The sequence below is a fragment of the Trachypithecus francoisi genome, unplaced genomic scaffold (assembly GCF_009764315.1).
Source record: "Trachypithecus francoisi isolate TF-2019V2 unplaced genomic scaffold, Tfra_2.0 Lachesis_group12, whole genome shotgun sequence".
NCBI lineage: Eukaryota > Metazoa > Chordata > Mammalia > Primates > Cercopithecidae > Trachypithecus > Trachypithecus francoisi.
In genome coordinates this window covers 13393006-13415676 of record NW_022681457.1, presented here as the reverse complement: position 1 = coordinate 13415676, position 22671 = coordinate 13393006, and the positions used below count along the sequence as shown (strand labels likewise).

General features: G+C 46.4%; 1 protein-coding gene across 7 annotated transcripts in view; it reads left to right on the top strand.

Moving 5' to 3' along the window:
- ZNF329 (zinc finger protein 329) overlaps positions 1–21589 on the top strand; it is a 35376-nt gene extending 13787 nt beyond the window's left edge. For 4 of the 7 annotated variants that reach the window (XM_033224705.1, XM_033224704.1, XM_033224703.1 and 1 more), the window contains exon 3: positions 19438–21589. In XM_033224705.1, the coding sequence (XP_033080596.1) occupies positions 19488–21113 (1626 nt within the window). In that variant the 5' untranslated portion in view covers positions 19438–19487 and the 3' untranslated portion in view covers positions 21114–21589. The remainder of the gene's footprint in view (positions 1–19437) is intronic. The other 3 variants (XM_033224708.1, XM_033224707.1, XM_033224709.1) reach the window with 1 other exon arrangement.
- The last annotated feature ends 1082 nt before the right edge of the window (positions 21590–22671 follow it).

Here is a 22671-nt window from a genome sequence, read left to right as displayed (position 1 = left end):
CCTATGTGAGAGAGGGAGACTCTGTCTCAAAAAAAAAAAAAAAAGAATATTCCATTGTGTAGATAGAACATATTTTGCTTATCCATTCATCTGTTGATGGACATTGAATTGTTTCCACTTTTTTTGTTGTTGAGATGGAGTCTCACTTTGTCACACAGGCTGGAGTGCAGTGGCAGGACCACAGCTCGCTGCAGCCTTTGCTTCTGGCTCAAGCGATCCTCCCACTTCAGCCTCCTAAGTAGCTGGGACTACAGGTGTGCATCACCATGCCTGGCTAATTTTTGTATTTTTTGTATGGAGGAAGGTTCACCATGTAGCTCAGGCTAGTCTCGAACTCCTGGGCTCAAGCAATCTGCCTGCCTTGGCCTCCCGAAGTTCTGGGATTACAGGCATGAGACACTGCACCCAGCCAAGAATACATGTTTTCATTTCTTTTGGGATAGCTATCTAGGAGTAGAACTGATTACAGCTATCTTAGTGGGTGTGAAGTTGTATCTTATTGTGGTTTAGATTTGTATTTTGGCCAGATGTAGTGGCTCATGCCTGTAATCCCAGCCCTTTGGGAGGCCAAGGCAGGGGACTGGCTTGAGCCCAGGAGTTCAAGATCAGCCTGGGCAACATGGTAAAACCCCATCTCTATCAAAAATTACAAAAATTAGCCAGGTGTGGTGGCACATGCCTGTAGTCCTAGCTACTCAGGAGGCTGTGACAGGAGGCTCGCTTGAGCCCTGGAGGTGGAGGTTGCAGTGAGCCGAGATCGTGCCATTGCACTCCAGCCTGGGAGACGGGGCAAGGCCCTGTCTCAAAAAAAAAAAAAAAAGATTTTAATTTCTCTGATGGTTAATGATATTGAGCATTTTTATTTATTGAATATTGTGTATTCAGACCATTTGTCCATTTATTAAATGAGTTTTGTGGTTTTTTTGTTTTTGTTTTTTGAGACAGTCTCCCTCTGTTGCCCAGGCTGGAGAGCAGTGGTGCGATCTCGGCTCACTGAAACCTCCTCCTCTTGGGTTCAAGCGATTCTCCTGCCTCAGCCTCCTTAGTAGCTGGGACTACAGGCGCCCGCCACCACGCCTGGCTAATTTTTTGTATTTTTAGTAGAGATGGGTTTCACCGTGTTAGCCAGGATGGTCTTTTTTTTTTTTTTTTTTTTTTTTTTTTGTTGAGACGGAGTCTCGCTCTGTCGCCCAGGCTGGAGTGCAGTGGCCGGATCTCAGCTCACTGCAAGCTCCGCCTCCCGGGTTTACGCCATTCTCCTGCCTCAGCCTCCCGAGAAGCTGGGACTACAGGCGCCCGCCACCTCGCCCGGCTAGTTTTTTGTATTTTTAGTAGAGACGGGGTTTCACTGTGTTCGCCAGGATGGTCTCGATCTCCTGACCTCGTGATCCGCCCGTCTCGGCCTCCCAAAGTGCTGGGATTACAGGCTTGAGCCACCGCGCCCGGCCGCCAGGATGGTCTTGATCTGACCTCGTGATCCGCCCACCTCGGCCTCCCAAAGTGCTAGGATTATAGGCGGGAGCCACTGCGCCTGGCCTGAGTTTTTTTTAATTATTGAATTGTGACACTTATATTCTGGATACTAGTCCCTTATCCTATATGTGATTTGCAAATATTTTCTCCCATTCTGTGGGTTGCCTTTAACTTTCTTGGTGATATTCTTTGAACCACAAAAGTTTTTTTTTTTTTTAATTTAAATTTAATGTTTTTTTTCTTCTTTTTTTTTTTTTTGAGATAGGATTTTACTCTGTTGCCCAGGCTGGAATGCAGCGGCATGATCTCAGCTTACTGGAGCCTCTGCCTTCTGGGCTCAAGTGATCTTCCTGCCTCAGCCTTCCAAGTAGCTGGGACGACAGGTGCATGCCACCATGTCTGGCTAGTTTTTGTATTTTTAGTAGAGATGGGGTTTCACTGTGTTACCCAGGCTGGTCTCGAATTCCTGAGCTCAAGTGATCCACCTGTCTCAGCCACCCAGAGTGCTGGGATTACAGGCATGAGCCACTGCTCCCGTCCAAGAGCGTTAGGCCAGGCCAGGCACGGTGTCTCGTGCCTATAATCACAGCACTTTGGGAGGCCAAGGCAGGCTGATCACCTTAGGTCAGGAGTTCAAGACTAGCCTCACCAACATGCGGAAACCCCATCTCTACTGAAAATACAAAAATTAGCTGGGCGTGGTGGTGTATGCCTGTAATCCTAGCTACTCAGGAAGCTGAGTCAGGAGAATCGCTTGAACCTGAGAGGAGGAGGTTGCAGTAAGCTGAGATCACTCCACTGCACTTCAGTCTGGGCAACACAGCGAGACTGTCTCTCAGAAAAAAAAAAAAAGTGTTAAGCCAGGCATGGTGGCTCACAACGGTAATCCCAGCACTTTGGAAGGCTGAGGTGGGAGGATTACTTGAGCCCAGGAATTCAAGACCAGCCTGGCCCATAGAGCGAGACTTCATCTCTACCAAAAAAAAAAAAAATTTAGGCTGGGTGTGGTGGCTCATGTCTGTAATCCCAGCACTTTGGGAGGCTGAGGCATGCAGATCACTTGAAGTTAGGAGTTTGGGACCAACCTGGCCAACATGGTGAAACCCTGTCCACTAAAAATACAAAAATTAGCTGGGTATGGTGGTGTGTGCCACTTAGGAGGCTGAGGCAAGAGAATTGCTTGAGCCCAGGAGGTGGAGGTTGCAGTGAGCTGAGATCATGCCACTGTACTCCAACCTGAGACAGAGTGAGACTCTGTTTCAAAAAAAAAAAAAAAATTAGGTGTGATTGTGTGCACCTGTTGTCCCAGCTACTCAGGAGGCTGAGGTAGGAGGATCACTTGAGCCCATGAGATTGAGGCTGTGTTGAGCCGTGATTGCACCTTGCAATCTAGGCTGGACAAAAGAGTGAGACCCTGTCTCTTAAGAAAGAAAAAAAGGGCTGGGCGTGGTGGCTCATGCCTGTAATCCCAGCACTTTGGGAGGCCGAGGCAGGCAGATCATGAGGTCAGGAGATCAAGACCATCCTGGCTAACACAGTGAAACCCTGTCTCTACTAAAAAAAAAAAGTAAAAGAAATTAGCCAGGCATGGTGGCAGGTGCCTGTAGTCCCAGCTACTTGGGAGGCGGAGACAGGAGAATGGTGTGAACCCGGGAGGCAGAGCTTGCAGTGAGCCGAGATCGCACCACTGCACTCCAGCCTGGGTGACAGAGTGAGACTCTGTCTCAAAAAAAAAAAAAAGAAAAGAAAAGAAAAAAAGAGTTTTATAGTTTTAGCTTTTACGTTTAGGCTGATCCATTTTGAGTTAATTTTTATGTAATGTGCACTGTTTATAATCTGTTTTGCAGTACACTCTTAATTTACTGGTATTATTAAATATCCATATAATTTTTAAAATTCTAAAGCCCTAAGTCTATGTAAAGAATCAATGAAAAAAAAGACATTTGTATTAAAAATTCATGTTTCTGTTTTTAAATGCTTGGGCATAGCTACCCTAGAAGACATAGGAAGCATTTAGTTGTTGGAGACTATGTCTGCAGTAAGAGAAATAGAACAGTCAGAATTCACTGTCTTCAGTGGGACTGAAGTGAGTGAAGAATAAGCAGATGCTGCTAAAACAGTGAATGTTAGGGAAGTGGACACAGACCAGGTGGATTAAGTAGGAAAGGAAGAGAGACAGTACCTTGGTGAAAACAGGTTGTCAGTACTAAGCAGGTTGCAGCAAGACAAACAGGCTGTCTTTTCAACAGGCAATGAGTCAGTCACTAGGCAATGAGTCTGTCACTCCTTGTGTTCTGACCTGCAACAGCACTGGGGCAACTTATCACACAAAACAGTTCTCTCCTGAAGTCTCAGCGTGTGCTGGGGCAGTATTCAGTGTGTAGAAATTCTTGGAGATAGCCGGTCACAGTGGCTCACACCTGTAATCCCAGCACTTTGGGAGGCCGAGGCAGGTGTCTAACTTGAGGCCAGGAGTTTGAGACCAGCCTGGACAACATGGCAAAGCCCCATCTCTACAAAATATAACAAAACATTAGCTGGGTGTGGTGGTGCATGCCTGTAGTCCCAGCTACTTGGGAGGCTGAGGTGGAAGGATCGTCTGAGCCTGAGAGGTTGAGGCTGCAGTGAGCGGTGATCACATCACTGCAGTTGCAACAGAGTGCAACTCTGTCTCAGAAAAAAAAAAGGGAAGGGAAGGGCAGAGTAGGGGGGGCGTGGGGTGGGGCAGGGGAGCCTTGGAGATCACTTCCACTAATGACAATGGGGAAGAGGACAAATTGGGGAAAGAATCAGTAATACTGGGGGCTCAGAGAGTGTGTATGATGGAGAGTGTCAGAGGGAGAAAATAGGAAACCCCCAAAATATGTGAACTACCATCAAGATGAATTTTTTACAACATAATTTTTTTTTTTTTTTTTTTTTTTTGAGACGGAGTCTTGCTCTGCCGCCCAGGCTGGAGTGCAGTGGCCGGCTCTCAGCTCACTGCAAGCTCCGCCTCCCGGGTTCACGCCATTCTCCTGTCTCAGCCTCCCGAGTAGCTGGGACTACAGGCGCCCGCCTCGTCGCCCGGCTAGTTTTTTGTATTTTTTAGTAGAGACGGGGTTTCGCCGTATTAGCCAGGATGGTCTCGATCTCCTGACCTCGTGATCCGCCCGTCTCGGCCTCCCAAAGTGCTGGGATTACAGGCTTGAGCCACCGTGCCCGGCCCTTACAACATAATTTTTGTACTGGCCAAGTGTGGTTGGTGGCTCATACCTGTAATCTCAGTACTTTGGGAGGCCTAAGTGGAAGAACTGCTTGAAGCCAGCAGTTCCAGACTAGCCTGGGCAACATAGTGAGACCCTCTTTCTACAGAAAAAAAAAAAAATTAGCTGAGCATGGTCGCACACACTTATAGTCCCAGCCGCTTGACAGGCTGAGGTGGGAGGGTTGCTTGGGCTGAGGAGGGTGAGGCCGCAGTGAGCTGTGATCGTGCCACTGCACTCTAGTCTGCGTGACAGAGCAAGACCCTGTCTCAAATAATAATATTCATAATCATAATTTTTTTTACCATTGTATGGCTAAAAATAATGAGATATTTTAAAAACAATCCTAATTAAATTGAGATTTTTATATTAAATGTCCTAATTTAACACTATTTTCCTTAAGCCTGTCCTAATGTTCTCCTGTATATGTATGATCATCTGTTACTTCACGATGGCACTCAGGCCGTCATCCATTGACAATGTCTTAATCTGTTCAAGCTGCTGTAACAAAATACAATAAACTGGGTAGCTTATGAACTACAAAAATTTATTTTTTACATATCTGGAAGCTGGGCAGTCTTAAGATCAAGGCACTAGAAGATTTAGTGTCTCTTGAGTGCCCTTGCTCACTTTCTGCTTCGTAGATGGTGCCTTCTAACCGTCCTCATGGGGTGGAAGGAGCTAGGGAGCTCTCTGGGGCCTCCTAAGTGCCCAGATCCCAATAGTGAGGGCCCTACCTCCATGATATGATCACCACACAAGACCCACCTCCTAATGCGTGCGTTTGGGAGTCAGGATTTCAATATGAATTCTGGGGAGGGACACAGACATTCAGACTACAGCAAGGGGTGTAGTTGGAATAGTCAAGTTTCAACAAGAAGAGAGAATTTAGAGTGGGATATGAGTCCATGAATTCAGGGCAGCATCTGGATTTGCTATATGCTTCCTTCTCCTAAAAATGAAGGCACCTTCCCCCTAATGTCTTGAATAGCCCATGTAATGTTCTGTTCTCAAGTACCCCAGGTGGCTACCTGCAGGAACATTGGTCCACAGGATGGTCAGGCATCATGTGGGGTGGTCCTCAGCATGGTACGCTGTCTGGTATCCTCAGCCCAGGCTCATCAGATCCTAGTAGCTCCCCCTGCCTCAGTCTTTGTGACAACCTAACACCTCTGGAGATAACCAACCATATGCCTTTCTGGGTAATACTGCCAAGGTGAGAAAGAGTTGCAGGTTAGGCTGAAGGAGACTTGCCCGCTTAAAGGGGACATGTGCATAGCATTCCTAGCACTATTCTTTTTTTTTTTTTTTTGAGGTGGAGTCTCGCTCTGTCGCCCAGACTGGAGTGCAGTGGCCAGATCTCAGCTCACTGCAAGCTCCGCCTCCCGGGTTTACGCCATTCTCCTGCCTCAGCCTCCCGAGTAGCTGGGACTACAGGCGCCCGCCACCTCGCCCAGCTAGTTTTTGTATTTTTAGTAGAGACGGGGTTTCACTGTGTTAGCCAGGATGGTCTCGATCTCCTGACCTCGTGATCCGCCCGTCTCGGCCTCCCAAAGTGCTGGGATTACAGGCTTGAGCCACCGCGCCCGGCCTCCTAGCACTATTCTTAAACGCTTCTATGCACTTACTACAGATTTGTGGAGATACTCATTATACCATATGATTCACCCAAAGTGCACAATTCAGTGGTTTTTAGTGTGTTCATAGAGTTGTGCAACCATAACCACCGTCTAATTTCAGAATATTTTAATCAGTCCAAAAAGAAACCTGTACCCATTGGCAGTTAATCCCTGTTCTCCCCACCTCTCCCCAAGCCCCTGACAACCACTGGCCGACTTTCTGTCTATGTAGATTTGCCTATTCTTGATAATTCATGTAAATGAGGTCCTACAATATATGGTCTTTTGTGTCTGGCTTCTTTTTTTTTTTTTTTTTTTTTTTTGAGACGGAGTCTTGCTCTGTCGCCCGGTCTGGAGTGCAGTGGCCGATCTCAGCTCACTGCAAGCTCCGCCTCCCGGGTTCACGCCATTCTCCTGCCTCAGCCTCCCGAGTAGCTGGGACCACAGGCGCCCGCCACCTCGCCCGGCTAGTTTTTTGTATTTTTAGTAGAGACGGGGTTTCACCGTGTTCGCCAGGAGGGTCTCGATCTCCTGACCTCGTGATCCACCCGTCTCGGCCTCCCAAAGTGCTGGGATTACAGGCTTGAGCCACCGCGCCCGGCCTGTGTCTGGCTTCTTTCATGGAGCATAATGTTTTCAAGATTCATCTGTGTTAGAACAGGGATTAGTACTTTATTTTTTGTGGCTGTTGTATTCCATTGTGTGGATATATCACATTTTGTTTATCTGTTCATCCATTCATCCGTTGTTGGGCATTTATTTGGATTGTTTCCTCTCTTTTGTTTTTTATGAATAGTACTGCCATGAACATCCATCTACAAGTTTATCTGTGGACATATGTTTGCATTTTTCTTGAGTAGATACCTGAGAGTGTAGGTACTAAAACTTGGTCCATTTTGTGTTGCTATAAAGGAATACTTGAGGCTGGGTAATTTGCAAAGAAAAGAGGTTTATTCAGCTCATGGTTCTGCTTGGTTTCTGGTGAGGGCTTTTGTGTTACATCAAAATATGGCAGAGAAGGTCAGAGGGGAAGTGGGCACATACTAATGGGAGCCAAACCCAAGGGGTGTCCTGGCCTTATAACAACCTATTGTTGGGGATACTAATTCATTCCCTCCAGAACCAATCCAGTCTCATGAGAGCAAGAACTCACTACTGTGAGAACAGCACCAAGCCATTCATGAGGGTTCCACCTCCATGACCCAAACCCTTCCCGGTAGGCTTTGTGTCCCAACACCACCACGGTAGGGATTAAATTTCGGCATGAGATTTGGTGTGGACAAACAAACCATATCCAAACCATAGCAAGTGGAATAGCTGGATCATATGATAACTCCGTATTTTCCTTTTTGAGAATCATCAGACTGGTTTCCAAAGTAGCTACACTGTTTTACATTTGCACCGGCAGTGAATAAAGATTCCAGTTTTTTCATATCCTTGCCAATACTTGTTACTGTTTTTGTTTTTAAATATTGAACATACCAGTGAGTGTAAAGTGGTGTCTCACTGTGGTTTTGATCAGCATTTCCTAATACCTAATGATGTTGATCATTTCCTGTGCTCATTGGCCATTTGTATGTCTTCTTTGGGGAAATACCTGTTCAGAACTCCTATGGGTAAATGTAGTATCCCCTCAGAATTCGTGTGTTGATGCCTTATCCCCACTGTGATGGTATTTGGAGAGGAGGCCTGTGGGAGGTAATGAGGTCACGAGGGTAGAATCTTTTTGAATGAAATCAGGGCTCTTATTTTTTTTTTTTGACGGAGTCTCGCGCTGTCACCCAGGCTGGAGTGCTGTGGCCGGATCTCAGCTCACTGCAAGCTCCGCCTCCCGGGTTCACGCCATTCTCCTGCCTCAGCCTCCCGAGTAGCTGGGACTACAGGCGCCGCCACCTCGCCCGGCTAGTTTTTTGTAGTTTTTAGTAGAGACGGGGTTTCACCGTGTTAGTCAGGATGGTCTCGATCTCCTGACCTCGTGATCCGCCTGTCTCGGCCTCCCAAAGTGCTAGGATTACAGGCTTGAGCCACCGCGCCCGGCCTATTTTTTTTTTTGTTTTTTTTTGTTTTTGTTTTTGTTTTTTGTTTTTTTGAGACGGAGTCTTGCTCTGTCGCCCGGGCTGGAGTGCAGTGGCTGGATCTCGGCTCACTGCAAGCTCTGCCTGCCGGGTTTACGCCATTCTCCTGCCTCAGCCTCCGGAGTAGCTGGGACTACAGGCGCCCGCCACCTCGCCCGGCTAGTTTTTTTTTTTTGTATTTTTAGTAGAGACGGGGTTTCACCATGTTAGCCAGGATGGTCTCGATCTCCTGACCTCGTGATCCACCCGTCTCGGCCTCCCAAAGTGCTGGGATTACAGGCTTGAGCCACCGCGCCCGGCCTTTTTTTGTTGTTGTTGAGACGGAGTCTCGCTCTGTCGCCCAGGCTGGAGTGCAGTGGCCGGATCTCAGCTCACTGCAAGCTCCGCCTCCTGGGTTTACGCCATTCTCCTGCCTCAGCCTCCCGAGTAGCTGGGACTACAGGCGCCCGCCACCTCGCCCAGCTAGTTTTTTTTTTTTTTTTGTATTTTTAGTAGAGACAGGGTTTCACCGTGTTAGCCAGGATGGTCTCGATCTCCTGACCTCGTGATCCTCCCGTCTCGGCCTCCCAAAGTGCTGGGATTACAGGCTTGAGCCACCGCGCCCGGCCGAAATCAGGGCTCTTATAAGAGGAGACAGGAGAGCTCTCAGGAGCTCCTGCTTCCTGCTCTGCCCTGTGAAGGCACACTGAGAAGGTGGCCAGCTGCAAACCAGGAAGAGGACCCGCACCAGAACCAATCATGCTGACACGCTGATTTTGGATGTCCTAGCCTCCAGAACTGTGAGAAGTAGATTTCTGTTGTTTAAGCCACCTAGTCTGTTTGCTGTAGCAGCCCAAACTAAGACATGATCCTTTGCCCGTTTCTAAATATTGGGTTTTTGTGTTTTTATTATTGAATTGTAAGAGGTTTCTATATTCTAGATACACATATATAAATCTTTTCTCCCATTTGATGGGTTGTGTTTTCACTTTCTTGGTGGTGTTTAAGTTTTATTTCCACAAAGGAAGTATCTGTTACTGATGAAATGGACATGCCTTTTGTTCCTCAAGGTGAGTTCGCCTCCCTGCCCCCAAGAGAGGCGTAATCGCAGTCTTGGCTGGTGTCTTGCCAAGGCACCGCTGTATTTTTATTTCTAAGAGAATATTTTGTGTGTCTGAAAAATTTCCATAAATGATACCACCCTGTATACGTCTGATTTATCTTATCTTTTATTTTCTTTCTTTCTTTTTTTAATTTTGAGACACAGTCTTGTTCTATCTCCTGGTCTGGAATGTAGTGGCACAATCTTGGCTCACTGCGACCTCCACCTCCTAGGTTTAAGCAATTCTCGTGTCTCAGCCTCCTGAGTAGCTGGGATTACAGATGTGTACCACCATGCCCAGCTAATTTCTGTATATTTACTGGAGATGGGGTTTCACCATGTCGGCCAGGCTGTTCTCAAACTCCTGGCCTCATGTGATCAGCCTGCCTCAGCCTCCCAAAGTGCTGGGATTACAGGCGTGAGCCACCGCACCCGGCCTGTTTTATTTCTTTTAACTGTACGTGTTCATCCTCGCTTCACAAACCTGCAGAGAGGTGCATTCAAGTCTCTTGTTTTCACAGGATGGCCACAGACCATGCCAGACCCCAGTCTATGCAGAAGGTTCAGAACAGGAAGCATGTCATGTGGCAGGGCAGCTTCAGGAGCCCTTTCCACAGGAGAGGTCCTTGCAGCACCCAGGGGTGACAGCTGGGAGCACGGTCCTCCTGACTGGCTGACCCCACCACATCACTGCCGAATGCTGTGCACACAGCAAGCGTCCAAGGTCTTGGCCTGGACTTGAGAGTAAATGATTCTGATGTTTCCTGTTTTCTGATGTTTAAGGTGTGATGTTCACATTAATTCCCTGTGACCCTAATTGTGAAGAATTTTCCTTAGGAGTCTGAGGTTTCCTTAAAGTACTTTTTGAATTTCTTGAGATAAAGGATCTATTACTTGAATCTGAGACTATTTTGATCATGTGTCTTGGTGAGATTTTCTCATATTACTTTCTGAATGTATTGGGATAAGGTGTAAGGGAGCTGTCTTCTACTTTAATCTGGTAATATGGGGAATTGTATTAATAGATGTTCCAGCGTTTCCTAGTCCTTACATTCCTAGGATAAATCCAACTTTGCCATTTTGCTAACCTTCCACTGTTAGTTAAACCCCCGTCTGACAATTAATATCACTTATGTGTTCATTTTTGCTTTTTAAAACATTTTATTTATTTATCGAGACAGGATCTTGCTCTGTCACCTAGGCTGGAGTTCACTGCAACCTCTGACCCCCAGGCTCAAGCGATCGTCCCACCTCAGCTTCCTAAGTAGCTGGGACCGCAGCACATACCAGCATACCCGGCTTTTTTTTTTTTTTTTTTTTTTTTGGTATTTTTTGCAGAGATGGGGTCTGGCTATGTTGCCCAGGGTGGTCTCAAACTCCTGACCTCAAGCAGTCCACCTGCCTCAGCCTCCCAAAGTGTTGGGATTACAGGTATGAGCTACCATGTCTGGCCTTTTTCTTGCTGTTTTTCTTTTTTTTTTTTTTTTTTTTTTGAGACGGAGTCTTGCTCTGCCACCCAGGCTGGAGTGCAGTGGCCGGATCTCAGCTCACTGCAAGCTCCGCCTCCCGGGTTTATGCCATTCTCCTGCCTCAGCCTCCCTAGTAGCTGGGACTACAGGCGCCCGCCTCGTCGCCCGGCTAGTTTTTTTGTATTTTTAAGTAGAGACAGGGTTTCACCGTATTAGCCAGGATGGTCTCGATCTCCTGACCTCGTGATCCGCCCGTCTCGGCCTCCCAAAGTGCTGGGATTACAGGCTTGAGCCACCGCGCCCGGCCTTCTTGCTGTTTTTTAATGGTCTCTTTCATTAGTCTTTTCAAATGACAGACTTGGTTTTCTTCATTTTCTCAACTGGTTTCTTGTTTTTAGTTTCCATAATTTCTGCTGCGATTTTTTTTTTTTTTTCCCAAGACAGAGTCTTGCTCTGTCAGCCAGGCTGGAGTGCAGTGCTAGGATCTCGACTCACTGCAACCTCCGCCTCCTGGGTTCAAGTGGTTCTCCTGTCTCAGCCTCCTGAGTAGCTGGGACTGCAGGCGCCCACCACCACGCCCGGCTAATTTTTATATTTTTAGTAGAGACGGGGTGTCATCTTGTTGATCAGGCTGGTCTCGAATGCCTGACCTCAGGTGATCCACCCGCCTCGGCCTCCCAGAGTGCTGGGATTATAGGCGTGAGCTGCCGCTCCCAGCCTCTGCTGTGATTTTTGTTAACACTTTCTTTCCACCTCCCACTGGTTTAGTCCATAGTTGTGTCCCATAAGTTGTAAATTGAACAGTGAGGTCACTAGTCTTTGGTCTTCTTTTCTTTTAGTCAATTATAATCAAGTTAATGATGAGCCCTAAAAGTACAAATACATAAAAAGTCCCATTTTTTACATGTTTAAAGTGTTTTTTGTTACCTGTGCTTACAGGGTGTTGAAGGTGGGACTTACTCCTGAATCTTCTTTCTAGTGGTGGAATAAGGTACATGTTGTTCTGGAGTGTCTCTCACTTTGACTTTATGGCTTGTCCAATGCGTTTACAGGCAGTAGATTGTTTATTGTTGTGGGATCATCAGTCATACAGTGATGCCAACAAGACCGTTCTGGGGACACTATGCATTACCCACATCCCAGAATGTGTTGTTGCCATTCGTTTCAACACCATGACTGTTGACTTGCTGCCATCTGAAGCTTCAGGGCCCACAGTACTTCATCTTTAGTCCTTTTTTTGTTTGTTTGTTTTTCTTCTTTTTCTTTTTTTGGAGAGAGGTCTTACTCTGTCACCCAGGCTGGAGTGCAGTGATGTGATCAGGACTCACTGCAGCCTTGAACTCCTGAACTTCTGGGCCCAAGTGATATTCCTGCCTCGGCTTCCCCACTACCTGGGACTAAAGGCGAGTGACACCACCACACCCAGCTAATTTTTTTTTTTCTTTCATAGAGACACAGTCTTACTATGATAATCAGGCTGGTTTCAAACTTCTGGCCTCAAGTGATCTTCCTACCTCAGCCTCTAAAAGTTCTGGGATTACAGGTGTGAGCCACCATGCCTGACCGACCCTTCTTTTTAAAATACAGGCATTAAAGACCAGCATTTTCAATCTAGGAACTGTTAGCTGCATTCTGCATTCTCATTTGCCATGTGTATTCTGCATTCTCATTGCCATTTGAGATGTGCTGTTTTCATCATTGTGTAGTTGTAGGTGTTTTCTTTTTCTTTTTTTTTTTTTTTTTTGAGATGGAGTCTTACTCTGTCACCCAGACTGGAGTCTGTGGCACAATCTCGGCTCACTGCAACCTCTGCCTCCCAGGTTCAAGCGATTCTCCTGCCTCAGCCTCGTGAGTAGCTGGGACTACAGGTGCGTGCCACCACGCCTGGCTAATTTTTGTATTTTTAGTAGAGATGGGGTTTCACTCTATTGGCCAGGCTGATCTTGAACTCCTGACCTCGTGATCCACCTGCCTCTGCCCTGCAGAGTGCTGAGATTACAAGGCATGAGCCACTGCGCCTGCCCTGTTCAAAGTGCTGAGATTACAAGGCGTGAGCCACTGCGCCTGCCCCGCAGAGTGCTGAGATTACAAGGCGTGAGCCACTGCGCCTGCCCTGTTCTAGGTGTTTTCTAATTTCTGTCAAGTTTTTTCTTTGATCTGTCAATTACTGAGAAACAAGTTTTTATTTTTCCAAATAAATAGGGGTTTGCTTTACTTGTTGTTCTCTTGTATTTGGTTTTCTTTCTGTTACTGGCTTTTAACTTGCTGCCTCGAAGTCAAGAGGCTGTAGTCTGGGCTTTGTTGAACTTTTTCTTTGACCTGGTCAGTGTTAGCAAATGTTCCACTTGTGCTTAGAAAGCATTTTATTCTAATTGGTACGTAGATTTTCATCCAGCTGTGTGATCAGATTGGCTAACTACATTCTGGCCTGCATAACTCTTTTCTGTTCTTCTGAGTATTCATTTCTATTTTTTTTTTTTATTTTTATTTTTTTATTTCTTTTTTGAGACGGAGTCTCGCTCTGTCACCCAGGCTGGAGTGCAGTGGCCGGATCTCAGCTCACTGCAAGCTCCGCCTCCCGGGTTTACGCCATTCTCCTGCCTCAGCCTCCCGAGTAGCTGGGACTACAGGCGCCCGCCACCTCGCCCGGCTAGTTTTTGTATTTTTAGTAGAGACGGGGTTTCACCGTGTTTGCCAGGATGGTCTTGATCTCCTGACCTTGTGATCCGCCCGTCTCGGCCTCCCAAAGTGCTGGGATTACAGGCTTGAGCCACCGCGCCCGGCCCTGAGTTTTCATTTCTAAAAGAGGTTCATTAAAACCTCCCACCTGCCAGGTGCAGTGGCTCATGCCTATAATCCCAGCACTTTGGGGGGCCGAGGCAGGCAGATCATGTGAGGCCAGGAGTTTGAGACCAGCCTGGTCAACATGATGTTAACCTGTCTCTACTAAAAATACAAAAATTAGCCGGGCGTGGTGGTGGGCACCTGTAATCCCAGCTCCTTGGGAGGCTGAGGCAGGAGAATTGATTGAACCCGGGAGGTAAGGTAGAGGTTGCAATGAGCTGAGCTCACACCACTGCACTCTAGCCTCGGCGACAAGAGTGAGACTCCGTCTCAAAAAAAAAAAAAAATGAGGCCGGGCACGGTGACTCACGCCTGTAATCCTAGCACTTTGGGAGGCCGAGGTGGGCGGATCACGAGGTCAGGAGATCGAGACCATCCTGGCTAACACAGTGAAACCCCGTCTCCACTGAAAATACAAAAAATTAGCCGGGCATGGTGGCGGGCGCCTGTAGTCCTAGCTACTTGGGAGGCTGAGGCAGGAGAATGGCGTGAACCCAGGAGGCGGAGCTTGCAGTGAGCCGAGATTGTGCCACTGCACTCCAGCCTGGGCGACAGAGCCAGACTCCATCTCAAAAAATAAAAAAATTAAATAAATAAAATAAAACTTCCCACTATGGCTGGTTGCAGTGGCCTGTGCCTGTAGTCCCAGCTACTCATGAAACTGAGACAGGAGGATCACTTGTGCTCTGGTGTTTGAGGCTAGCCTGGGCAACATACTGAGACCCCCATTATAAAAATTAAGCAATAGGCCGGGCGCGGTGGCTCAAGCCTGTAATCCCAGCACTTTGGGAGGCCGAGACGGGCGGATCACGAGGTCAGGAGATCGAGACCATCCTGGCTAATATGGTGAAACCCCGTCTCTACTAAAAATACAAAAAACTAGCCGGGCGAGGTGGCAGGCGCCTGTAGTCCCAGCTACTCGGGAGGCTGAGGCAGGAGAATGGCGGTAAACCCGGGAGGCGGAGCTTGCAGTGAGCTGAGATCCGGCCACTGCACTCCAGCCTGGGTGACAGAGCAAGACTCCGTCTCAATAAAAAAAAAAAAAAAAAAAAATTAAGCAATTACATTAAAACATTTTTAAAAATTTAAATGTAATCTGAAGTATTTGATCAGGAAAAAACTCAAAAAACAGATAGATAAAATTTCCCACTATGCTTTGATTTGCTATTTTCTTCCTACAAACCTACCTGGCTTTGCTGCATATTTTTGTTGTTGTTGTTTGTTTTTGTTTGTGTGTTTTTTTTTTTTTTTTTTTTTTTTTTGAGGTGGAGTCTCGCTCTGTCGCCCGGGCTGGAGTGCAGTGGCTGGATCTCAGCTCACTGCAAGCTCCGCCTTACGGGTTCACGCCATGCTCCTGCCTCAGCCTCCCGAGTAGCTGGGACTACAGGCGCCCGCCATCTCGCCCGGCTAGTTTTTTGTATTTTTTAGTAGAGACGGGGTTTCACCGTGTTAGCCAGGATGGTCTGGATCTGCTGACCTCGTGATCCACTCGTCTCGGCCTCCCAAAGTGCTGGGATTACAGGCTTGAGCCACCGCGCCCGGCCCTTTGTTTGTGTTTTGAGTCGGAGTCTCACTCTGCTGCCCAGGCTGGAGTTCAGTGGCTCGATCTTGGCTCCCTGCAACCTCTGCCTCCCAGGTTCAAGCAATTCTCCTGCCTCAACATCTTCAGTAGCTAGGATTACAGGCATGTGCCACCTTGCCTGGGTAATTTTTGTGTTTTTGTGGAGACAGAGTTTCACCATGTTGGCCGGGCTGATCTTGAACTCTGACCTCAAGTGATCATCCGCCTGCCTCAGCCTGCCAAATTGCTGGGATTACAGGCATGAGCCACCACGCCTGGCCTGCTCGGTGTTTTGAGGCATATTGTTACTGGTACATTGCCCTGTGATCCTTACTTCAAATTTTTATTTGATTTGTAAAGAGCCATAAACCCCTTCTTCAGTTGACATTGACCTGTCCCATCCTTTCGCTTTTGGCTTTTATGTCCTTTTGTTTTAGGGATGCCTGTTAGAAACATGTTTTTAAATACAGTCTAATGCAGTCTTTATCTGACCTATCAAGGCCATTTATGTTTATTGTAATTGCTGATACCTTACTTTATACTTTCTATTTAGCCTGTCCTTTTTGTGCTGTTTTTTCCCCCTTGCCAGCTTTCTGGATTGATTGGGTTTTTTGTTTGTTTGTTTTTGTTTTTAATTCTGACCTCTACAATGTTTTTCAACTTCAGTACTATGGACATTTGCGGCTGGATCATTTTTTGTTGTGGAAGGCCATCCTGTGCATTATAGGATATTTAGTAGCATCCCTGGCCCCTGGGAACATCTGCCCCCTAGTCAGACTGACAACCAAAATCATCTCCAAACATTGCCAAGTATCTTCTGGAAGTAGAATCATCCCTGGTTAAAAACCACTGCTCTGTGGGCTTAGAAGTTTTATACTACATTTATTCTTTTATTTCTGACATGAGCAGGTCCAACATGAATCATGAAAAACCCGAGGACTTCAGAACACTTGATTTTGTTGCCCCATTCCCACCTCATTGGCTGCTGTTGTCCAGTATATTAGTCTATTCCATTAATTCTAAGTCATGATTTCTGCATTTCATATGGTCAGCATTGGATTTGATTTAAATATACGTTCATCAATTTTTTTTTTTTTAAGGAGATGACATCTCACTATGTTACCCAGACTAGTCGTGAATGCCTGGGCTCAAGTGATCCCCCACCTTGACCTCCCGAAGTGCTGGGATTACAGGTGTGTGAGTCACCACACCCAGCCCACATTCATCATATTCATCAATTCCTTTGTTTTTCCTTCCTTCGTTCTTGGGGTTTTTTTGAAGACCAACATTTTCTAATTCCTCTGACTAGTATGCTTGGAAATGAACTCTGCTTTTGCTTTTCTGAATTTTTTTTTTTTTTTTTTTTTTTTGAGGCAGAGTCTCACTCTGTTGTCCAGGCTGGAGTGAATCATAGCTTACCGCAGTCTCAACCCCGAGAGCTCAAGCAATTCTCCTGCCTCAGCCTCCCAAGTAGCTGGGACTAACAGGCGCATGCCACTATACCCTGCTAATTTTTGTATCTTTTGTGGAGATGGGGTTTCACCATGTTGCCCAGGCTGGTCTCAGACTCTTGGGCTCAATGACCCATCCACCTTGGCCAACCAAAGTGTTGAGATTACAGGCATGAGCCACCACACCCAGCCTCTGAAACAGTCTTTATCTCACCCTTACTCTTGAATGATAGTGTGATTGATAGAGTTTTCCTTCAGCACTCTGAAAGTAGCCTTCCGTTACCTTTGGTTTTCCAGTTTTTCTGCTAAGTGGTCTGTTGTAATAATTTTCGTCATTCGCTGGTGGTTTGTCTTCTCCCTGCTTGCCTTTAAAACTACCTATCGGCTGGGCGTGGTGGCTCACACCTGTAATCCCAGCACTTTGGGAGGCCAAGACGGGCAGATCACAAGATCAGGAGATCCGAGACCGTCCTGGCTACTAACATGGTGAAACCCTGTCTCTACTAAAAGTACAAAAAATTAGCAGCTAAGTTTTGTATTTTTGGTAAAGATGGGGTTTCACCTTGTTAGCCAGGATGGTCTCAATCTCCTGACCTCATGATACACCCGCCTCGGCCTCCCAAAATGCAATTATCCCACCTCGGTCTCCCAAAATGCTGCAAATACAGGCATGAGCCACTGTGCCCAGCCTTCTTTCTAAAGGTAAAATGAAAATAGACCCTTGCCTCAGAATACACACATACATATATATCTACATTCTAGGCAATTTAAATATATATACTTGTATATGTGTATATATATGTGTATGCATGTATTTAAATTTCAGAATGATACAGGCTGCAACAGAAAGTCAAAGTTTAAATGATGCAGTATGCTGCCATAAGTGTGACAGACTTTGATCAACAAAGCTTAACCAAAAAGACCATATGGCCAAGCATTGGGGGTCACGCCTGTAATCCCAGCACTCTGGGAGGCTGAGGTGGGAGTTATCACTTGAGCCCACACAGAAGGCTGAGGTTGCAATGAGCTGTAATTGTGCCACTGCATTCCAGATTGGGCAAAAGAGACCGTGTCTTAAAAGCAAAAAACAAAAACCAAAAAATAAAAAACAGACAAGGAATAACAAGTCTGATATCAGCATTCAAATTTTTCGTCCAATAAAAGACACAGGCCGGGCACGGTGGCTCACGCCTGTAATCCCAGCACTCTGGGAGGTTTTTGTGATTGAGGCTTCAGTGAACCAAGATCACACCACTACACTTCAGCCTGGATGACAGAGCGAGACCCAATCCCACCGAATGAATGAACGAATGAATGAATGGACAACCACTTGTCTTAATATTGTGAAGTCTGAGTGGACAAGGGATGGTGACAGGAAGATTGATATGCATGAAGACACATGCAGCCGTTTACAGAATGCCCTTCATCCCCTAGCCTTGGAGACTGCTTCATACATGATCCAGTTGTTTTTTGTTTGTTTTTGTTTGTTTGTTTTTGAGATGGAGTCTCACTCTCTCAGCTCACCTCCCTCATGATCCACCTCCCTCAGCCTCCCAGAGTGCTGGGATTACAGGCGTGAGTCACCGCGCCTGGCTGACATGATCCATTTTTTATAACAACCCTGCAGGGCAGTCATTGACAGTTTTTGTTTTGTTTTTGTTTTGTTTTTGTTTGTTTGTTTTTTGAGATGGAGTCTCACTCTCTCAGCTCACCTCCCTCATGATCCACCTCCCTCAGCCTCCCAGAGTGCTGGGATTACAGGCGTGAGTCACCGCGCCTGGCTGACATGATCCATTTTTTATAACAACCCTGCAGGGCAGTCATTGACAGTTTTTGTTTTGTTTTGTTTTGTTTTTTGAGATGGAGTCTCACTCTGTCGCCCAGGCTGGAGTGTAGTGGTGTGACCTCAGCTCACTGCAACCTCTGCCTACCAGGTTGAAGCAATTCTTCTGCCTCAGCCTGCAGAGTAGCTGGGACTACAGGCATGTGCCTCCATGCCCCGCTAATTTTTTTGTATTTTTAGTAGAGACGGTGTTTCACCATGTTGGTCAGGCTGGTCTTGAACTCCTGACCTCAAATGATCCACCTGCCTCAGCTTCCCAAAATGCTGGGATTACGGGCGTGAACCACTGTTCCCCACTAGGTCATTGACAGTTCTAAGACTTAGACCCAGAACTTTTAGGTCACCAAGCCTGTGCTTTGTCCTATCCATGAATGCAGAACTTTGATCACAGAGCTGGGGTGAGAACTGCTACTTCAGTGCTGTTGTAAGCTCATTGTGAAGTCAGAGCTTTGGAAATGTGTACTGATGGGCAGTGTATGACAGGGACAAGAATGCAGTTGCTGGGATGGAATTCTAGGAGGAGCAGGGATGCTTGGCCTCTGGTCTCCCACATCTCAAACTAATCCTTTTGGTGATGATTTATCCCCAGGACCCTTCCTCCTGCCTGCTCTCTAGGAAGATGAAAATGCTACATGGCTCTTTTGAAATCTGTTCTTGGTTCCATTCCTTGGCTATCATTTTACCTCTTCCATGTATACATTTGAATTTAAAAGAGAAAAGTAAAAAAAAAAAAATCTTCACACTTAGCCCATAATCATTGTCTGTTTCTCTTACAGATAGAGCTTCATGTACCTACGTTTGCATTTTTCTTTTTGCAGTTTGGGATATGAGACTGAAAATGACAACTCGGAATATTCATGAGAGAGAAGTACCCTGTGATGTAGAAATGGAAGGATTCACAAGGGAAGCTCCCTGCTTGTCCATTTTAGGTGATGGTTGGGACTGTGAGAACCAGGAGGGACACTTGAGTCAATCAGCTTTAACTCTGGAGAAACCAGGGACTCAGGAAGCAATTTGTGAATATCCTGGTTTTGCGGAGCATTTGATTGCAAGCTCAGACCTTCCACCATCTCAGAGAGTTCTGGCAACCAATGGTTTCCATGCACATGACTCAAATGTTAGTGGTCTGGATTGTGACCCTGCCTTACCCAGCTGTCCTAAAAGTTATGCAGCTAAGAGAACTGGTGACAGTGATGCCTGTGGAAAAACCTTCAACCATTCCATGGAAGTTATTCATGGAAGAAATCCAGTGAGAGAGAAGCCCTACAAATATCCTGAAAGTGTTAAGTCTTTTAATCATTTTACCTCTCTTGGTCATCAAAAAATAACGAAAAGAGGCAAGAAACTGTATGAAGGTAAGAATTTTGAGGACATCTTGACCCTGAGCTCATCGCTTAATGAAAACCAGAGAAATCTCCCTGGAGAGAAACAGTATAGATGTACTGAATGTGGCAAATGCTTCAAACGGAACTCTTCTCTTGTTTTGCATCACCGAACTCACACTGGAGAGAAGCCTTATACTTGTAATGAGTGTGGAAAGTCCTTCTCCAAGAACTACAACCTGATTGTGCATCAAAGGATCCACACAGGAGAGAAGCCCTATAAATGCAGTAAGTGTGGGAAAGCTTTCAGTGATGGGTCAGCTCTGACGCAGCACCAGAGAATTCACACAGGTGAGAAACCTTACGAATGCCTGGAATGTGGAAAAACCTTCAACCGAAATTCATCCTTAATTTTGCACCAAAGAACTCATACAGGGGAAAAACCATACAGATGTAACGAGTGCGGAAAACCCTTCACTGACATCTCCCACCTTACAGTGCATCTCAGAATCCACACTGGTGAGAAGCCCTACGAGTGTAGCAAATGTGGAAAAGCTTTCCGGGACGGCTCGTACCTCACCCAGCACGAGAGGACTCACACTGGAGAAAAGCCCTTTGAGTGTGCAGAGTGTGGGAAATCCTTCAACAGAAACTCTCACCTCATTGTGCATCAAAAGATCCATTCTGGGGAGAAACCCTATGAATGTAAAGAATGTGGCAAGACTTTCATCGAGAGTGCATACCTCATCAGGCACCAGAGGATTCATACTGGCGAGAAGCCCTATGGCTGCAACCAGTGTCAGAAACTTTTCAGGAATATCGCTGGCCTCATTAGGCACCAGAGGACTCATACTGGTGAGAAGCCCTATGAGTGTAATCAGTGTGGCAAAGCCTTCAGGGACAGCTCCTGTCTGACCAAGCACCAGAGAATTCACACTAAGGAAACCCCATATCAGTGTCCAGAATGTGGGAAGTCCTTCAAGCAGAACTCTCACCTGGCAGTACATCAGAGACTCCATAGCAGGGAGGGTCCCAGCCAGTGTCCTCAGTGTGGAAAAACGTTCCGAAAGAGCTCATCCCTTGTTCGACATCAAAGAGCACACCTGGGAGAGCAACCCATGGAAACATAATAGTTTGGGGGCACATGAGTCTTCCAGTTAGCTCTCATGCCTGTGTTTAGGAGGCGTGTCTTACATCTGACTCCTCTCTGGTCAGTAGAAAAGAATCCTTTAAGCTATCCAGTGAATTGATGAATGTGAGACATTGCTGAGCCACACTGTTAAGTCTGCTCATTGGGGAACTCAGGAGACAACTTAGGATGGTAGTAAATGCAGAAAAGTCTTTGGGGATGATTCAGTCTGTACCAGACGTGACAGCACACACACTGGAATGAAACGTGCAAACATGGGGGTGACACTTCCTACAGAGAGAGCCCGTGAATGCATTCAGAACATGATTGGAATGAAGAACCCTGTAGTAGGGAGTTTCCACCTTGTACATAAGCAAACACTGAAATCAACTTTTTTTTTTTCCCCCCAGACAGTCTAGCTGTGTCACCCAGGATGAAGTGCAGTGTCACGATCTCCACTCACAGCAACCTCTGCCTCCCAGGTTCAAGCAGTTCTCCTGCCTCAGCCTCCCAAGTGGCTAGGATTACAGGTGCCTGCCACCATGCCTGGCTAATATTTTGTATGTTTAGTAGAGACAGGGTTTCACTATGTTGGCCAGGCTGGTCTTGAACTCCTGACCTCATGATCCGCCCACCTCAGCCTCCCAAAGCGCTGGGATTACAGGCATGAGACACGGTGCCCGGCCTGAATCAACCTTTTTAAGTGTAATCAGAAAGAGAGGCTTTGGCAGGGGCTCTTACTCTGTTTTCTGTATCAACAAAGGTGCACAGTGAGAGTCCACACAGTGCTGTACCGTACACTGCCACAGAATGTGTGAGATTTTCCTGTTTGAATGTGTGTCTGCATTATACTTCTGCAATAATGCTGAGGACTTGTTGCAGGAGGGTAAACTAGGTGAATAAATTACCTGTGAATGAACAATGAAGTCGTTCCTCTTAAGACTGAAACAAGCAGGCTGGGTGTGGTGGCTCATGCCTGTAATCCCAGCACTTCGGGAGGCTGAGGCGGCTGGATCAGTAGGTTAGGAGTGGAAGACCAGCCTGGCCAGCGTAGTGAAACCCCATCTCTACCAAAAATACAGAAAATTAGCTGGGCATAGTGATGTGTGCCTGTAATCCCAGCTACTTGGGAAGCTGAGGCAGGAGAATTGCTTGAACCTGGGAGGCGGAGGTTGCAGTGAGTTAAGCACACCACTGCACTCCAGCCTGGGTGACAGAGCGAGACTCCATCTCAAGAAAAAAAAAAAAAAGACTGAAACAAGCTTTTGCTAAGATGGAAAGCACTGCTTCCAACAGATGTGGTTTGTTGCTTTAGTTGTTGAAGCAAAAATACTGAGTTGTTATGTTTATGTTATCACCCCACCACTACCTCCATGGTTGTTCATTTAGGATGCTTCTGATTCAGCCACTGTAAACCATTATAAAGGTTTTATTGCCATGTTGAAAATGTTTGTAATATGGCAAAAAGGGGCATAACATAAAAGATTTACTATTATTACAGCCATGTAAAGATATCTGCACATATGGATGTGGGTTGAAAGTGGATGATGGAGAAATAA